The 19184-nt window shown below is 40.5% G+C and overlaps 1 protein-coding gene across 4 annotated transcripts; it reads right to left on the bottom strand.

Annotated features, from left to right (window-relative positions):
- Positions 1-2787: 2787 nt before the first annotated feature.
- Positions 2788-17106, bottom strand: LOC131331408 (uncharacterized). Of its 4 annotated transcripts, none has more exons than XM_058365330.1 (10): positions 16629-17095; positions 14610-15624; positions 12110-13770; positions 11657-12017; positions 9377-9461; positions 8341-8397; positions 7855-7914; positions 7479-7691; positions 5024-6613; positions 2788-3541 (listed from the first exon to the last, which is right to left on the bottom strand). In XM_058365330.1, exons 3-10 carry the CDS (start codon positions 13668-13670, stop codon positions 3302-3304), a joined length of 4167 nt encoding a protein of 1388 aa, XP_058221313.1. In that variant the 5' UTR covers positions 13671-13770; positions 14610-15624; positions 16629-17095; the 3' UTR covers positions 2788-3301. The 4 variants fall into 4 exon arrangements, with proteins under 4 accessions (XP_058221313.1, XP_058221315.1, XP_058221314.1 ...); XM_058365332.1 differs by having other exon boundaries at positions 15422-15624; XM_058365331.1 differs by lacking the exon at positions 14610-15624 and having other exon boundaries at positions 16629-17106.
- Between the last annotated feature and the right edge of the window lie 2078 nt (positions 17107-19184).

The following is a 19184-nucleotide window of genomic DNA, read 5'->3' as shown; positions in this document are numbered from 1 at the left end:
AAGGAGATGATTTGAGATCAGTGAGAGACAGAACCTATGCAACTGATATAGTGCGAGTGGCTCACCAACATGCAGAACCTGTACTTTTTTTAAGTTCTTGATTCGTGGACGGGACAATATTTTTAAGATGGGAGTATATACTATCATCTTTTTCTTTTTAATCATCCTGTATATCATCTCATTAACTTAACAGTGAATTTTTTTGGCAGATAAGATTTGTACATGCATAGTGGAAATATATGCTTCATCTAGATTATTATGCCTCGATCAGAAATTCAGAATGTCATCAAATTCTCATTAAGAATACTAAATTTTCATCCCAATCAATACAGACCTAAAAAAGCTTAAACATGATGTTCGAAGAGAGAAAATGAACAAGGGATAGAGAGACCTACCGCACCAGAAGAGCTGTTTGATTTTTTAACTTTTTTTCAGACCGAGAGTAGAAGAACTGTGCTGCTTAATCGCAGAGAGAGAGAGAGAGAGAGAGAGAGAGAGAGAGAGAGAGAGAGAGAACTTATGTATATTCGTGGCCCAGAAACGAGCGGTCTGGGTTTGAGCCGAAATCGGGCGGGCTTGGTAGGAAGCGCCGGAATAGAGTCGCCTGCCCTGATTTGGAGAGAGAGAGAGAGAGAGAGAGAGAGAGAGATTAGGGTTTGTTGTGGTGAGAAAGGGAGAGAGAGCACGGCGAAGGGAGAGCTGTGAAGATGAGCACTGGCGAACTCAATGTCCCTGATCTTCTCCGATTCAAGGAGCACTGGCGTTGGAGATTTCGTTCCTGAGAGAGAGAGAGAGAGAGAGAGAGAGAGAGAGAAGCAGCAGCAATGGCGTGTAATTTGGTGGGATAGAGAGGGAGAAGGGGAAAGTAAAGTGGAAGAGAATTTCTCTCTCAATCCTCCCAGTTCTGGTAATCCCACCTCAGAGACCCACACCACAATAAGCCACGTACAACACAAAGATGCCACGTACTCCAGACTTTGGAAATGTGGAATGACAAAAACACCCAATTTATTAACATTGCAAGCCTTTCAATCAAGGGCTAAAATTGTCCAAATCGGACAAAAATGCCTAGCGAAAAATTGCAAAACTGGCTTTCTTTAAGAGAGGTAGGACATATTTTAATTAAAATTAAAATAGGTGTTGAATAGCTATTTTGGCTATGGTGTTGAGGTAGGGATGTATTTTGTGGCCTGCCAAAATAGAAATTGGCATTTTTCTTGAGCAAAATGGCTAGGTACGGCTCTTGAGCAAAATGGCTAGGTACGGCTGGAGATGCTGTATGGCACACTACCATAGTTTTGACCTCTTGTGCGCATCCTTATCTATGATGGGGAAGCGGGGGGGCTGCTGCCCCAAGGGGGCAGCAGCGTGCTGCTGTGACTCATTTGCGGGCCCATCCCGGTCTCGTTTCGATGATCGGAAACATTCACTTTGTAGAGCTCTTCGAGTATAACAATTATGCAAAAAATTAGCTTAATTGAATATCATTAAGTGCCTGATCGGAGCCCATATAACTCTCGGTCCATGGGTTACAATGGATTTGATCCAGTGTTTCAGATCCATTCTTTTCAAGATAAAAAGGTTTCGATTAGGCACTCAATGATATTCAATTAAGCTGATTTTTTGCATAGTTGTTCTACTCAAAGAGCTCTACAAAGTGAACGTTTCCAATTATCGAAGCGAGACCGGGATGGGCCCGCAAATGGGTCACAGCAGGGCAGCACCCCCCCCCCCCCCCGATGGGGGACGACTGCTAGGACTGCTCTTACTAGAAGACAACAGCGTACGGAGTACACAATTACTCTTTCCTATAATATATAGGTATAATAACGAAAAATCTATGAGTACCGACCATTGGGGGAGAGAAAACGTACCGACGGCCGCCGGCGGGCCGTCTCCGGCCACCGGACGGCCGATCCGAGCCGTTCAAAAATTCTAAAAAATAAAACCGAGGGGGTAAACGCGGGAATCAAGGGCATCCGAGGTGTTTAGGGTGCTTGATCAAAGCACCCTTTTTTCGTGTATATATGTGTGTGTACATATATACACGAAAAAAGGGTGCTTTGATCAAGCATCCTAAACACCTCGGATGCCCTTGATTCCCGCGTCGACCCCCTCGGTTTTATTTTTTAGAATTTTTGAACGGCTCGGATCGGCCGTCCGGTGGCCGGAGACGGCCCGCCGGCGGCCGTCGGTACGTTTTCCCTCCCCGTGGTCGGTACATATAGCAACACTCGTATAATAATCAGCAGTGTTGGGGACAGACATCTAGACACAAATTCGAACTTATAGTTATGTTTGAAGCCGTCCAATTGACTTTATTTGGTTAGGAGTTTAGTTTAGTTTAGTTTTGATAGTAGATAAAAAGAGAAATAAAATAATGATTGAAAAAAAGGATAATGATTGGAGAAAAATAAAGAGAGATGAGAAAGTAATAATTGGGAAAATAAGATAATGATTGAAAAAAAAAGTAGGATAATGATTAGAAAACAAAACTAAAACTAAACAAAACTAAAACTCCGTTCCAAAACACCTTCTTAAAAAATAAGCACTTATTTTAAATTTTCAAATTCAAAAATAATGTAAATAAATTTTTTTTTGCACTATATAAAAAATCTCGATAAGATCTATCAAACAAGATCCATATTGCTCGAAAAATTATTTGAGTAAATACATTATTTTTTAGCTTGAAATTGCCTTCTTAAAAAATAAGTACTTATTTTTAATTCCGGAACGGGGCCTAAGAACCGAACAAAGACTTTTAGCACATCTGTATCTAGATGTCTGTGTTCGAAATAGTATTGATAATATTATTTCCTTGACAAAAATAGTTACTCATGCCATTCATTTGCCAATATCTTCTTTTATATATACAACATATATACAAATAACCCTACCCAGGATTGTCCGACCAAAGATGAGCCGGGTTAACACCTCGACCGCTTTGGGTCACATTTCCTACTTCTCCACATCCTTGCTCAGTTTCCATCGACCTCTTCATAGTCATCATCTGAGAATCTAATGGCATCCGGCATATCCGGTTGCTTGATCACAGCTGGTTTAAATGGTTGCAAGATGACCGGTTTCGAAGATTCGAGAATCACGGGAGCCTGCAAATAGAACGCTTCTCCACTTCAAATGCCCGAGGTTCGATTCCACCACCTAACTTTCTAAACTACTGCAGAACAGTATTTACATTTTAACTTTTTTGCTTTTTCTTTCTGGTACATAAAGCTAAGTTACTTCTGCACACACCCTTCCCCGGATTCCGTGACAGCAAAAGAAGCCAATTCCAGCCGTTTCACTTGCTGCTGCTGTCATGGTGTTCTTCAACATGTTTTCTATTTACGACGGTTTTCCTGCTAGATCTGTTAGGGCGAAAGGGAGGGGGGCAGTTTTTGTTAGCAGAACCTTCCATTACTGAAGAGTCTAGTGAAGCCTTTGCTTTCTTCATATCATTTTGTGGACGACCGGAAGTATAAGAAATCAAACTCGCTGGTGTAAAGCTGCTTTGTCTATCTGTAGTAGAATCTGGGACCACCTGGTAACAAATGTGAACAAAGAAGTCAGAATGTTATATAAAAGATTCTCACTGCTTAAATGAGAGTAGCGATGAGGAACGATCAAGTACATACATATAAAATGACAATACGACATAGACAGACTCGGTAGAATGCCACAAAGCAAATATCTGTGATTTTGATTTTTTCAAAGAGTCTTCAGACCAATAATTTGGAACATTGGAAGCGGCACTTAATTTCGGGTCTAATGCCGGGCTTTGTTTGAGTTTTACTGCTGTGAGCTGCAACATCTCTTTTCTCTATCCTCCTCCCACTGCACCCATTCGGTGGTAAAAAAAAGGCCTGTTTTTTCTTAAATTTGTTCCAATATCTACAAAACCTTGTTACGAACTCAAAAGGCAAGAAAACTAACACAAATCAAGATTCTCAATGCGCACAAGTTTTCCTCTCACTACAACCCTGAAAGATGAAATTGTTATTGATTCTGCGGCCTCTGCCCCTTTACCAAACTAGACTTAAGGAGAGGAGGGGCGTGGGACCGCAGCATCAACATAGAAGAAAAAGTGTGCACAATGCAGAAGCTCCTTAACTAATTTCCAGAAGGAGAAGATGCTGCTTATGAAATTAAACAAGAAGCTCTGGGGTGATTGGTGAATAATCTAAGTGCAATTTCACGAAAAGCAATGCGTGTCAAACACAAAGAGTAGCTTTTGAATATTCAGAGAAGCGCTAACTGTGAAGGATATGCTTTTTGGAGTACAAGAGAATCAAATATTTTGCATCAGAAAAGAAAACTATGCTGTGGACAGAGCCAAAGTTTATCATACTATATATTGACAAAATAAAATAAGGCCAGAAGGGGTCTAAAAAGTGCAAGCGCATCTACTGCTAGTGGAGTTTTAAGCTGAATGCGTCATTGTGGTCAACAATTTGCCAATCCCTCCGGGGCTCATATGGATAACTCTGGGGCTTAAATGGCTCATTCAATGAGTTGGAGAAGAAGCAAGTGGTGAGAGTCACAAAGTATGGCAAAAGTCATAGACTCATAGCAGATCAGATGGACATGATTGTTGTTTGCTGCTGGCCGGAGCATGACAGCATTGCGCTCTCACATGGCTGAACCCCTTCAACTTCCTTCTTGAAATATCTGGTGTCCCTGATACTGAGGGGTTCTTCTTACATCCTTTAACTTGAGAATGGTCCTCGTTTTTGGTACCAAAAAGGAGACACAAGGAGATGCTTCAGATCACATGTTGCCATGTGAATCTGAGTTAACATGTCTGCCTCCGAGAGTGGACTGTTCCCCAGATAATATGAAAGTCCCACTTGAACATGGTCATATTTAAATTGAGAGAATATTTTGACAGGTAAATCCACCAAATTCAATCAGAGTATAAAATGTAAAGCAGCACATTTAGCTTGGGGTAAACAAGTTTTGGTGCTCCAAAAAATCTATCTGAAGAAATGAAATATTGCATAAAATTAAGATGCAGTACAGATACCTTATTTTGTATGTCAATGATCTGCTCAGAGTCATCTCCTTCTGAGTCATCCATCTCCTCGCATTCAAACTCCACATGTTCATCAATTTCTTCCTCGGAGTCACTTAACTCTTCCTGTTCCATAACAATCTCTGAAAGAGACTGGTCACCTTCATTATTGATGCCACATACCGAGATATTGCTGCTCGATGCACGTGGACCTGAATTGATCTTCTTGGTGATTCTGTTTGGAACTGAAGCTATCGGAGAAGTTTCGCTGGGCTGATAATATGAACCTATAGTGGCCTGAGTTTCCATGGTATTTCCAGAACCCAAAGCACTTACGTTGGATGTTGTTCTGTCCTGTTCAATCACATCTGCAATTCGTTTAGCTTTCTCCCTTCTAGATGTGACACTAAGGTGAATCTCCAAGTCCAGTTCATTCGTCTTGTCATTAGGACTGGAGGATGTATCACAGGTGGCCAACAGACTGCTCTTGGCCCGTGACTCGGACTGGACAGCATCAAACGAACTTTGAAGCTGAGCACAACTGCCTCTGCGTGCAGTTACAAAATCAGTATTTGCATCATCAGTTTTTTGCAGAAGTGGATGGAAGTCAATACCACCAGAAAATGAAGCTTGCTTGGACTTCATAGATTTATCAGAAAGATTAACTGCTTGGTTAGCTTGGTCAGAATTACTTATGAGACTGACATTTAGTTGGGGCTGGATTCGTGAAAGGAAATTGAGGGAACTTGAAATACCACTACCGCAGTTCAACGGGTAATATGGCATATGCCCATCTCCAGAGGACTGGAATAGTAAAGGATGCATATGTGCATATGTGTCGTCTCTACCTCCAGCCACACACTTATCCCTGGAGACAAAAGATTCTTGTCGGTGCTGATTAGCATTGCTTTTTTCTGGCTGATTAGGGTTACTTTTTTCAAGCAGGTTTCTTTTGTTCTCTGCAGATATAATTGGATGAAAGCTTCCCGAAACTCCAACACCAGGAAATCGTGAAGCTATTTTTTCCGTTGCAGCACTCCTAATTCCACTATCAGCAGCCGCAACCTTAGTCGATGTTCCAACTTGATAACTTTTTAAAGCTGACTGAGACATCACACGGACTGATGGTGGAAGATTTACAGGAGGCAAATCTGGAGCTAACTTCACCAAATGAGCACTACTTTTTTTGCGAGATCGATATGGCAGTGAGGGGAACAGGGATTTGGAAGGCCTTGAAATCATATCAGAACCAGGCTGATTAGGCTCAACAGGAGATGCAGGATGTCTAGTATGGGTAAAATACGATGAAGTGTCAGGATTCTGGGAGTACTTAAATGCAGCTGAAAGCTCAAGGTTACTATTTGGTTCTCCACAACCACTGCTTTTTGTCTGTTCCATGACACGAGAATCCCATTTGGACAGTAACTTGCCAGGTTGGTTTTTCTCTCGGAAGTTCGGAATAGGAACCCCAGAAGAAATGGGAAAGGAAGTACCAGGCCTCCAATCTGCTAAAAATGCTTCGTGAACATAAGCTTCATCATTGTTGTCCACACAATCATCCCCACTGTAATTTTCTCCATCCGCATTATCGGTTGGACAGTCCTGAAGTCAATAAAAATGTATAACAAGGTCAATGCACTACTTATTAACAAGAAAAGGGAAGAACAAGGCTTAGACGCTTAGTAATACATATATAATGAGCAAGTCCTAGCCTCTTGCCAAAATCCAACTCAGGCATGCATAAATATATTGTTTGTCCCACGTTGGTTAATTATCTCCTCCAAAACTAGTGTACGAGTCTGGGCGGCCCCTCCACTCATTGCCAATTGGTTTTGAGTTGGATGCTTTAACATGTATCAAAGCTAGGGTTCCCCTTTGTTTGTGCCATAAGTGCACTGTTGTTTGTTGTGATCCAAGTGTTATGGATTGTTTGTTTACCTCTCCACGTGCGAGTTGGGGGTCGCACATGCGGGGGAGTATTGGAGTTTGTCCCACATCGGTTAATTATCTCCTCCAAAACTAGTGTATGAGCCTGGGCGGCCCCTCCACTCATTGTCAATTGGTTTTGAGTTGGATGCTTTAATACATATAATTGTGTTGGCATAGAAAATATATGCTACTAACTATAAAAGCTGGAGGACAAAGTACTACTCTTATTGCTCTGAATAAACCAACTGTGTCAGACTTTGTGAGTCGAGTCTCCAATGGAAGCTCATTTTAAACAACAAAGTGTCACACTTTGTGAGTTGGATTAAGATTCTGGAGCTTTGAAGGAAGGGTGTAGAAGACAATCAAGCTCAAAGATACCCAGATTATCCCCAGCTCAACCAAAGCAAAGTTGGGCAAAACTGGGGTTGTTAACAGGACACAAATTCCTAAATGTATATTAGATCTATTTGCATGTGTGCATAATACCACACAAGTAGTGAATCACATAGCCATTCAGATTTGTAAAAGTTCAGCTTACATCTTTTTCAGATGAAGTTGCCAAAGCAGCAGGTTTGCACTTTCTTTTATTAAATTCATATAACCTTCGCTTCTCCTTTTTATCAGCAGTTGATTTATATGACTTCTGAGTTCCAGTAGCAATGCGCCACTGCCTGGGTAGCAAGGATGGATCGCGATATGGGACAACATATCTTGATATGGACATCCAGTCAAGCTTAAAAACCTTTAGCCCCTGAATAATTTAGATCACACAAATGAACATCCAGTCAAGCTTAAAAACCTTCAAACCATGAATAATTTAGATGTTAGATCACCCAAATTATAGATACAGCTAGGCACATAATGTGATGAATTCTCAAATAAATAGGCCCAAAATGCTCCAAAGTAAAAGTGACCTCTTGAATACGTGCTATCTCTTCTGCTGTCAAGGGAGAGCTTTTCATTCTCCGAACTGCCTGCATGATTGAGAAAATCTTCGAAATATTTAAACTGAAGGATTGTGGTTAGCTCATTATCTAAGTGCATATCTAATAAACACAGTCAAAGGCCAACACTGCAATGTAATTCCTTTCCCTGTAACAAGTAACCCTTCAAGGCAAAGCCAATTTGGACCATTCTATGGGGTAAACCCCGAATACCAGCAACGGCCCAAAAGCCAGAGATATCAAGTAAGTCAAGGTTTAGGGTTCGGCAGCTTGGGCCCAATGACAATGTTTAACAGTAGGGCTACCTTGGTGGGTTCACCCGCACAAAGCTGTTGTATTCATCACAATAATGATTAGGTCATCTCTCACAATAACATCCAATGTGTGAACGTACATCAGACAGGGTGCCAATATGAAGCGATGTTATCATTAATCATGCGAGCAGTGTTAGCATACCTTGATCGGATTTTCTGGGGCTTTAGAAGATGAACGATTTTTCTGCCTAACAAAAATCTGCAACACAGTTAACCCTTCAAATAAAGATGATGAATTACAGAGAGGGAGGGGGACAAAAGGACCGAAAAGGAAGAATAAAACAATAGAGCAATCCACTAAATCATGGGCATGACAGAAATGAAGTAGCAATGCTCCATTGTAAATTAGAGACTCAAAGTGTTTAAATACACAGAGAACTGTGGTTGAGACTCGCTAAAAAACCAAAGCTAACTCCTTGAAATGTCATAGAGCAATTGTAAAAGAACCTAGATCTCAAAGCTTAAAAGTCAACCCTGAGTTGAAGCTTTCAGTCTCCTAGTGTGAAAAGGATATGCACTTTGGCAATACACCGTAGAAGTATAAGGTCATGTAGAAGAGGAGTATGCTGGGGAGAGTTATTTAATGTTATTTTTTGTCCACTCTTCACTATTCTCTCTTTGTTAATATCTTGGCCAATAATTTATGGTTCAACTTAGGAACAGGCTTTTCCATTGGTCCTTCCCTAGATTGTTCATGATAACATTAAAGAAAAGCTGGAAAAATTAATCTGTTGCCTGCTATGCCCATTAAGTTTGTAAAACTACCAAAAATATTTTTTAAATTATTACATATATTCTTATATTAACTGAACGTAGATAATGCCAATTAGCCATCACATAAAACTAAAACTCAACTTAAAACTAGTATGAAATAAAATTAGGGCGTTGCTTACTACTGAATGATTCAACTTGACCATACATTACAAATGAACGAACTTTTGAATTTTCAGTTTAAAAAATTAGCTACCTCCCAAACTCAAATTTCAGATATTTCCAGCACATTACTCGGTAACCACCTCTGAAGAAATTAATTATTCACTCACAGGAAGAAATTCGCTAATAGTATTGTCAACTGGGAATCATGACGAAAAAAGAAAAGTAAAACAATTTCAGGCTTTAGGAGCAACAAAAAATGTCCTATGGAGTATCTGCAATGCTAGGTCCATAAAAGATATTACCTGATGCTTAGATTTACAAGGAAGGAAGCGCTGTTGAATTGCTTTCCAGTCTGTGTTACATTCCATTAATCCCATCGCCAGTAACCTACGAAGCAAATACCAAATAAACAAGTGAGTGCCCATACATATTCCGAGCTGTAACAAACTATAATTTCTGAAAGTGCGTGTCAACCACAAAGGAAGTCTATACATTGAAATTCGAAATTAGCAATAGATAAGGCCCTGGAAACAAATAAGTAAGAATACCAAACTATTAAGAGAATCTACACTATAAGTCTGAGTCAAAACAGGAGCTACTGTCAGAAGTAACCCAAAAGGTTCCATTCCTTCATGTTCCACATGCAAAAGCATAAGTCCTTCAACTTCAGATGTATATTTAGAGCTGGTTACGCATCACAGCTGGGAAAACCAAAAACCACTTTAAACCTACTGCTAAGGTGCAGATAAATTTCCTACATTTGGCTCAGAGTTTAATCATGGTCTTCAGACAACTGAAACTATTCTTGGTGAAAGCAAACACAATATGGTTACGCTACGGTGAAGGAAAGTATGGTGGAGCATATTAGGACTAACTATAAAATCGTTCCACAAGACAATCTAAGAAGGCCATTCTAGAGCAAACTGGAAGGTGAAATCCACAGGATCCACCTCGTGGCAAAATGAGAATTTTAATTCTTGTAGTACTAGAATAACAATTTTCAATATCGAAGGACATTGTGTATCCAAAAATAATTCCCTTGTTTTAGCTTAGAGCGCTAGCAAAACGAACGAAAGCCAATTGAGTTTAACACTACGCTTCAATAGATGGCTTTCGAGAGGAAGTGAAGGGTATGGCACGGGTCAATGTTAAGCAATAAGCATGGTTGAGACACTTTTAAAGAGAAGTGTATAGAGGGGGTTAGAAGGGGAGACAAGGCCCACAATTAGAGTGCTTCCCTCCCTCTCCAAATTTGGGAGGAAATGGAGGGAAGTGAAGCGCAAGTTATTCAATTTCTTGTTCTAAAACCAAGTATATCCCCACCTTGTTGGCTAAGGTTACCGATTAGACTTCTGCTGCCCCATACCACCATTTAGTCTTAGTCAAACAGAACAAAAAATCACCACCCCTCCCCCTTTGTTAAACGTTCCCTAACCAAACAAGGAAGGGATACCACCCCTACTCATTTCTTTCCTTTCCTTTCCTTTCCCCCATAACATACACTACCCAGTACCCACCCCTTCACTTCCCCTCCCGTCATCCAGACATAGTGCAAGGGTCCATCGGCCTATACTCCCAGAAAAAACATAGCAAATTGAGGATTTTGCGTCAAACATGATTGGGACCATATGTAGTAAAGGTTAGATTCAAATATCATCTTTTTCGTGCTAATTTGAGCTTTTGCAATTACAGTTTAGTATTTTTATTAAGCTTAAAAAGTGGAAATTTTTTAGGACTTCCTATCTTTGTATATATGGGTTGTGAAATTAAACCATAAGTCCTGTTTTGGGCCATGTTGTTGGTTCTTCATATGGAAGTCAGACTACAATGCTCTATTAGCCTAACTGAGTTTATTTGTCAACGATTAGAAGTCCTAGGCTTGGTAGTTGTATAAAGAGGACAATCAGCACAAATCTACCTCTATGGTGCTGTTTGATGAGTAACTTAGTCCAGGCAGCTAAAACCAGCTGATCGTTGATCTATGTAACACAACGAATGTCACGTAGTTTTCTAGCACTACTGGCAGATATCCGATAATCCTCAAGTGGTAGGAGGAGAGAACCACATATCAGTCGCCCAATCTAACCTATGAGCATATGTTCATGTCTATATATGTCTATACATCAGCACAGATGTTTGTAGGCATGTTGCAAAAAGTAGCTATATTTGCATCTACTTTTCATGCTTCCACAAGTAATACCACATCTTCTTGGTACTGGTAAGCAATATCATAGCATTAACCTAACTGGAAATGAAAGGAAGTCAATATTTCAGATAATTCATTTGGACTACAAAATATTTTTCGAAGTCAAAAGGTTAAAAAGAGAAGGTAGTGTAGCATTAAGTTCTTTCCAAGTTTAGCAAAAACAGAATTAAAAAAGCAGCTGCTAAACCTAGTCTCCAACTTAGCCAAGAAGATTTAGAAGAGTCAGATGTAGATTTTGCATCAATAACTAGTAAATGATACAGTCGATATCTTGGTAGGAGGAACATTGACTTACCACCAAATAACAATTAACAAATAATACAGTAGGAGGAACATTGACTTACCACCAAATAACAAATAATACATGAAAACTTACTCATCTTCTGCATCAGTGAAAAGCACACGATTCGCAACAGGTGTTGGGGGTGGCTTATGTGGAAATAGGGATGGATTAAACACTGGCAAGAATCTTTGCGCTAGCTCGGCAATTTTCTTTGGAACTAGAGCAATTGATTGCTTCTTTGTACTTTCAACCAGAGCTGCAGCCAATGTCTTTTTGGGGGGCTGATCACCAGCAGGATATGAAGACACCTTCGCAGTTGGCGCAGGGGTTCCTCCTAGAATTTCAGCATTTGCTTCAGCAAAAGACTCCGAACTATGAAATGGGAACAGGGGTTCCTTTTTAAAATGACTATCACAAGCAGCTTGGACACGTTGCAGCTGATACTCTTTCACAGCTGCCAAGAAGTCAATAATTCCGCACAATGGTAAGCAGAAATGAGCAGATAACTGCAGAAATACGACAAACACTTAACTATACTTGACATACCAATAGCAACATCATCTATATATTCCCCAACAAAATAAAGCGGAGCTACATCAAGGACAGATACGCTAGGACCATTTACAAAGGGCACCGACAAAGCACTGTTGGATGTTAGAAAGAGACCATCCTGATCATTAGAAGCATAATATCCACGTCTTCTGCTAGGAGATATTACTTCAGGAAGAGGACCATTGTTAGTCCCCAAGGAGCAATCTCTTTGTTTATCAAAGGAACGAGCTGACTCAGAGGTGCATGATGGAGTCAATGATTTGGAAAGTCCATGTTGCACTGCTGGATGAATGTGTGGAGGGTGAAAAAGGAAACCACGATATGGCTCCCTTCTACGTGACATTACTTGATCACGTGTGTGAAGCATCTCTGAAATCAATTCCTGAACTTGGGAGGCAATGTGCTGTCGTGAATGCTCTAGAACAGAAAGAGAAAACACCTGAATAAGAAGCTGCACGTGCTCATAGATCAAACAATGTAACTGGCCTAGCTGATGTGCAGTAAATCCACTGATAAAACCATCATGTCCAGAGAAAGACACAAAGTGTGGAGCTGTCTCAGGTATCACCACAGGGAAAGATGCTATAGGTGCATTTGGTAAGAGAGGACGCAATGGCCTATATGGCTGTCCCAAAAGCCTATTTTTCTGGCGGACAGAAGCTTTTTGGCGCCTAATTAGCCTAGTCTCAGGTCGTCGACCAGCTGCCTCACTTTCTTGTTGGGTATCACCCCTTGTAATATCATCAAGGTCACTTTCAAGTGCTTCTTCGATTTCTATCTCAAAATCTGCATCATTTTCTTCATCTTCATCGACACTTTCATTTCCTTGTATAATCTGACAGTCGCAATCTCCACCTAGTAAAACAGCTGCCAGAAATTTCCTGTACTCATCTTCTTCATTGACATTTTGAAGATCATTTTCGTCATCTGTTTCTTGTAGAAAAGCCTCGAGTTCATCAAGGGTAAAACTAGCAAGTGAATAGCGGGCTCTTGTGCGCTTAGAGATAGCATCCTCATCATCTATATCCATAGTGGGCCTCCTGGAATTCGTTAAATCCCTAACCATAACATCATTAACAACATCTGTTCCACTGCTTGAGGCATTCTCCTTTTTCAGAAATGTTTCACTTTCAGGCTGAGAAATCAGAACTGCTTTTCTCTTCTTGAACCTTGTGGGAGATGTTCTTTCTGATTCTTTATTACTTGCTTCTCCTGATGAAATAGCAGGTTGCATTACAATCTCCTCCCCATGCTCGGAATCCCCAAGAGCATAATCTTGCACCTGACCAGATGGCAATGAAGATAAATGAGTAGCCAAGTCTACCCCTGTGTTCCCCTTGCTTGTAGAAACATCAGCATCCAAAACTTCAATTTCAGAGCTCATGCTCGATGAAGCTTCCGAAGAGGGGGAATCTTTTATGAAAGGGTTGAAATCTACATCCTCCTCCTCCTCCTCCTCGTCTACATGTTCTAAATCACTTTTACTAGAAGTATGTAAGTTTGCATCCACAGGGAAAGCATTTTGAGTGCCTGGCGCCTTTGAAGCTGAGGACATCTTGACCGAAGTAATCAGATTAAGTTGATTAACAATTAAGGCTTTGAAAAGTAAGATCAACCAAAAGTGGCATCAAGGTCAACCATCCATATGATTCACCCTGAACAATAGTAGAAAGCAGATATCAGCTATAAAGCACAAAGTCTAGCTCAAGGAAACAAAAAAAGAGTTAAACAACTATACATTTACAAACACATACAAGCCAAATATGCATGTTCGATTCCATAGATTACCAATGTTAAGGCCAACAGAGTAAGTATTGAAAAACAGCAGAATGCTTCTTGAACATCAAATGCTTATGAGCATGATTTTTCCATCCATAAAACATTATGTCAATCTCATCTCCAACCTGTAACTCCGAGTCAACATCTACTCAACCACAGAAAGGGGAATGCTGAAACAAAAGGCAGCATGTAGCCAATGACTATATAAAGCAATGCATTAAGGGAATGCCACATATATTCGAAAAGCCTATCATCTATCTTAACAAGAATTTTTTTCATGCGAAGGATGCAACTCCCCATTCCCAACTATAGAAGCTACTAAGAAAAGATCTCTTAAGTCTAAACGAAGGACTTTCGAGGACATCAAAATGTCGCCAACTCCTCTCCCCGCATGAGCCACATCAAACAAGAAGGGATCATATGCCATAAGTTCCGACTCCTCTTCCACCTTTATGCCTCTCCAGGACTGTAGAAGTTCCTACAGTCCATCAGGAAGACCCAAGTCACTCAAGACAAACATAGGACCAATGTTCAAAGCTCCCAAGCCACTGAACAATGGATCAGAATTTGCGAAATCGAATCTATATCACTTTTCCACATACAACTCCAGTTCAACAATAATCTTCTATGTTCGGATGAGATTATCTAAGGTGATAATTTTTTCCTCAAACTATGCACCACGCAAAGAAGGGTGTGTGCAAGGTTGATTGAGTACCTGAGGGTAGTCCGGGATACCAACGAGATCCTGAAGGCTCGGGCCTCGGGGTGCTGAAGGCGGAGGAGGAGAGAGCTTAAGGCAAATCCTAGACACACAGAGAGTGTCAGTAGAGAGGCAAAGAGCAATGGGTGTGTAATGTGACGGATGAAGGCAAGGGTCCTTTATATAGGAGAGAGATGCCCTGAAGTCCAGCTGGATTGACGACACGTGGAGGGTCCTCAATGGCTGGTAGTCTAAAGGTCGTAGACCTCTAAGACCAGAGGTCAGACCTCTAAAGTCAGATTGACAGTGATGTGTGATATGAATTGTCTGAAGCTTGTAGAAGTAGGTAGTAGTAATGTGAGGTCTAGGCCATAGGCCTACGGGTCAGTGATACAGAATGTTAGTGATTCAGAGGTCATTCAGAGGTCAGGTGGTAGGTATGATGCGAACACCGAGGAATTGTCCTTCGGTGAACAGGTCTCCCTCTCTCTCTAAGACTGATCAGAAGTCTGAACTCCTGAAGGGAGCTTGGGCCTTCAGATGATACCTTAGAGCTCAAACCTCCAATCCACAATCCTCCTTCGGTCCCGAATAACTTGGGCCCTGCCTCCAGCCCAAGTGTTAGCCTTCGACTTCAGGAGCGGGTTATCCTTCAGCCATGCCCTAGAGGACTCCTTCGGCTGGGCTAACCTTCGCCTCATGAAGTCGCCTAGTTTCCCTCAAACCTTGATACTTGGTACCATGTACCCACAAAGGGCAATGTTGGGTGGCACAAGGGTGCCCCATTTCTCCCTCTTAGAATAAGTGAGGTTATGCCCTCAACATACCTAGAAGGACCCCGAGGAAGAGAGAAAGTGAGACAACATTGCAAATAATCTCCCCCTTGTTCCTATCTCCTGAAAATCATAGATCCCCTCGACAATAGCAACTAACTCTTCCACCTCCAAGTCTTGAACCGTCCTGAGAGAAAAAATCATAGATCCCCTCGATAATAGCAACTAACTCTTCCACCTCCAAGTCTTGAACCGTCCTGAGAGAACCAATGTCTCAAATCACTAACTAAATCATCTTTGTTGACAACAACTCTATAAATAACAGGAAAAGCTTTGAGAACGGTTTGCAATTACAACTGTGTGACTGATTGAGGGACAAAGTGACAGCATTCAAACCATTCAAAGCAACAAAAACATTCACCGGAACAATCTACTCAATCTCTAGCACATTAATTTCATTTTGTTGAAACTAATCAACTATCTATATGGCTGCTCTATGAATAGAAGTATAGAACTGTAGAAAACTGAGACACAAGCTCAAGTCATATAATCCTTCAAAATGCCTCGCGCTCCCGCTCTCAATCCTCCACTGCGCTTGCGCTCTCAATCCTTGCTCCTGCAAATTTTAGTAGTTTCATATATGTTTCAGACGCTATCACGCTCACATTCACGCTATCAATCCTCACTCTCACGGATTTAAGTAGTTTGAGATGTGTTTTAAAGACGCTTTCATGCTCCTGCTCACACACGCCCACACGAATTATGCGACATAGTCACACGAGTGACATTACAGATAGTAACTGCATTGAAATTTCTTTTTGGTACAGCCTAGTGTGTTGTTTCGTTAATGCACTCCTATTCCTATCAAGCACTAATTGATGTGTTGCGAAGCATGTTCTTTCTTTTTCTCCGTTACTTTTAAGTGGAAAAGATTAACCTAAGAGGCAAAGGGATTTGCAAAAACAATAGGTTCTACCACGCTTTTTTCCTTCACAGGATGGGAAACTGTCAAATCGCAAGATTCAAACAACATAACTGTATCCAGAATATGAGAATACACTCTATCAACAGAAATATATTCTAAGGATCCCAAAGACAACAGAAACAGAACACATTTACATATCAGTGGAAGATGACAAACGAATAATTCATGGCAATGCTGGAAAAAAATGAAGCAGACCGAGACAGTAAAAAGAACTAGGGGACCGAGAGAGAGAGAGAGAGAGAGAGAGAGAGAGAGAGAGAGAAAGAGATTGATTACCACCGGACTACCCACGTCGCCGTGCACGCACCGCAACTCTGATGAATCGAAGGGGTGGATTAAATTATCAGAAACGCCTCTAGATGAGGTACGAGTCGAGGAGGATCATTCATCAAAAGGAACTCGATTGTCGGGCACACCGAGTGGAGCGCGATTGGTTCGACTGTAAAGTTATCGGAATGCGGGTGGGTGTTCAGTTGGGTGAATGTAAAGGAGGAAGGTGGTGTCGATAGGGTTGGGCCTGGTGGTATGGGAGGTGGCGCTAGGGTTTCGAAGGAAGAGAGAGAGAGAGAGAGAGAGAGAGAGAGAGATCTGGAGAAAAGGGGAAGGATTCGGGGAGGATGGATGGATGAAAAGGGGGTAGCGGCGAGGATGCCGGTGGGGTGCGGGTCGCAATGCTGGTGGCTCGTCTCGTCTGGGTGTGTTCCCGGCAAGTACAAGTTGGAACTCCCTGGTGTTTCAGTTTCTCTAATAATTGATTTTTTTTTTTTCACCGTTTTAAAAGATGTCAATGACATCCATAAATTCATATTAATAAAATAATAATTATTGGGTAAAAAATAAGGCTGAATTCTAGTAAAATTTTTACTTCGTATTTTTTTCGTTTTTTGTATTCTATTCTTTTTTTTAATTGTTGTTAAATTCGCATCATGTTTTTTAGATTAATTATCTATCTCAACGAGAGGAATCTAAAAACTAAAACATTAGGACAAAAAAAAAAACAATTCACTAAAAATGAAAAAAGACCAAGCAATTATCTTTTTTTTTTAAAGCGTCATCTCATATGAATTTTTTTCATCGGTCCATACTTTTATTCTTTCTAATTCCTCTTATTGAAACGAATAGTTAATCCAAAAAAATTACGACAAAAAGTTGCTAAGAGTAAAAAATGCTGAATTTTTTTTCTAACAAAGGATGTTACAAGAACTGAGCCTTAACACATTTTCCACAAAGATTGTAATTTTGGCACTCCAAAAATTGATGGAAGGGCTCCAAAACTATATTGTATTGATACACAAAACGACGTCATTTTAGAATCCCTCCATCAATATTTGGACTGCTAAAATCAACATTTCTACAATTCTTTTCTAAATAGGTCCCGCTAACATAAGTTCATTGGGTACAAATTTCAAAATACCCCTAAACTTTACACTAAATGTCTGATAGACTCAAAATTTCAAAACAATCAATTTTACTTCCAAAGTTATCTTTTGTTATTCAAATAGACCCTTCCTGGCAAATTTCGTTAAATTGATAACAAAAATTGCTAATTTGAGTTATTTTATGTTAATTCCTCCATCATCTACCATCCTCCTCTTACTCAATTCTCAAACATCCCTTTTCTTCCCCCAAATTCCATAAGTTCTTAAGTGTGAAATTACCAACCCAAAGTCCATTCACCCCATCATTCGGGGTGTGAAAAGAGGGGAAGGAGTGAGAAAGTTAATGAAGGTGGTGGAGAGGGAAAGGGAATTCGAAATGGATGTAGCAAGGGGAGGCGGCGTGGTCGCTGTGGAAGAGGGAAAGCTGGGCGGAGATGAAAAATATGGTCGCCATATTTTTATAATTTCGTCGCCAAAAACTAAGCTTTCGGCGCCCAAAAAAAAATTCTTTGCCAATTTTCATCGCCATAGACCAACTTTGTTGTAGAGAGATAAAGAAATAAACCTTAATTGTAGCGACGTCGCAGGAGATCGAGAGGGGGGAAGAGACCTGAGTTGCGATTCCAGCAGTCAGTGGCGGAGGACGATGGTGAAGAGTAAAGTAATGGTGATCGAACAACGGTTAGGGTTCACAATCTAAGTAAAACACAAGAGATGCTTATTACAAAGTGAACTTTTACTCAGATTTTTACCGACATATAACATGTATAAAATTTTGAGTAAGGGCGGGAGAAGCTCTAAGTTGAATTTATCCAATTTCTTATAAGGGCAATTATAATGCCTCAATAAGAAAGTTTACTGGCACGACCAAAATAAGAAATTGATGCAATTGCCTTTGGGTTAGATTTACAGGTCTCTAACAACTCCATTACCTATTATTGTCCAAGGAAATACCATATTGTAACGTTCGGTGTCTCTCTCTCTAGAAAAACCAGATGATCGTCACCCTCCTATCTTCTCTTCTTGTCATTTTTCCAACAGATCATGTCAATCCCAAACTTCTTATGCCCCTTCCCATGTAAATCTGATTAGCCGTCCACATGTCGTTCGGAAGGTCACCACAACAATTGACCTTAACTTTTTCTCGGTCAATCTTCACTTTTCCATATCTACAGACCCAAATCAACCATCATTTTAAACAAGTATCTTTTAACACTAACCCAACCTGCTTAAAATTTTCAAAACGCTTAGTTTGTACCGTCTTCTAGAACACCTAGTTTGAACCATTGAACTTTTCGATCCTGACTTTCCTATCTTTAGCTATTATGTAAATCCTGATCATCTAACCTAGAGCTTTGATGTCAGTTGTTGAAAATTCGGCCAAATAAACCAACGCACAATGTGCAAAGATAAAAAAGGAAAAAGAAAATAAGAATGCAAGACACAAAGATTT

Source organism: Rhododendron vialii, chromosome 6a, assembly GCF_030253575.1.
Source record: "Rhododendron vialii isolate Sample 1 chromosome 6a, ASM3025357v1".
In the NCBI taxonomy this organism is placed as follows: Eukaryota; Viridiplantae; Streptophyta; class Magnoliopsida; order Ericales; family Ericaceae; genus Rhododendron; species Rhododendron vialii.
Note: the sequence above shows the minus strand (reverse complement) of the source record. Positions and strands in the feature narration are given on the sequence as shown.

Bases quoted from the DNA above. Each gene is read 5' to 3' on its own strand.
- LOC131331408 (XM_058365331.1), bottom strand. From the start codon at position 13,670: ATGTCCTCAGCTTCAAAGGCGCCAGGCACTCAAAATGCTTTCCCTGTG. The intron at 8,398-9,376 runs GTAATATCTTTT...ACTGTGTTGCAG, and splicing joins CTTGTAAATCTAAGCATCAG to ATTTTTGTTAGGCAGAAAAA. The intron at 3,542-5,023 runs GTATCTGTACTG...ATTTGTTACCAG, and splicing joins TCATTGACATACAAAATAAG to GTGGTCCCAGATTCTACTAC.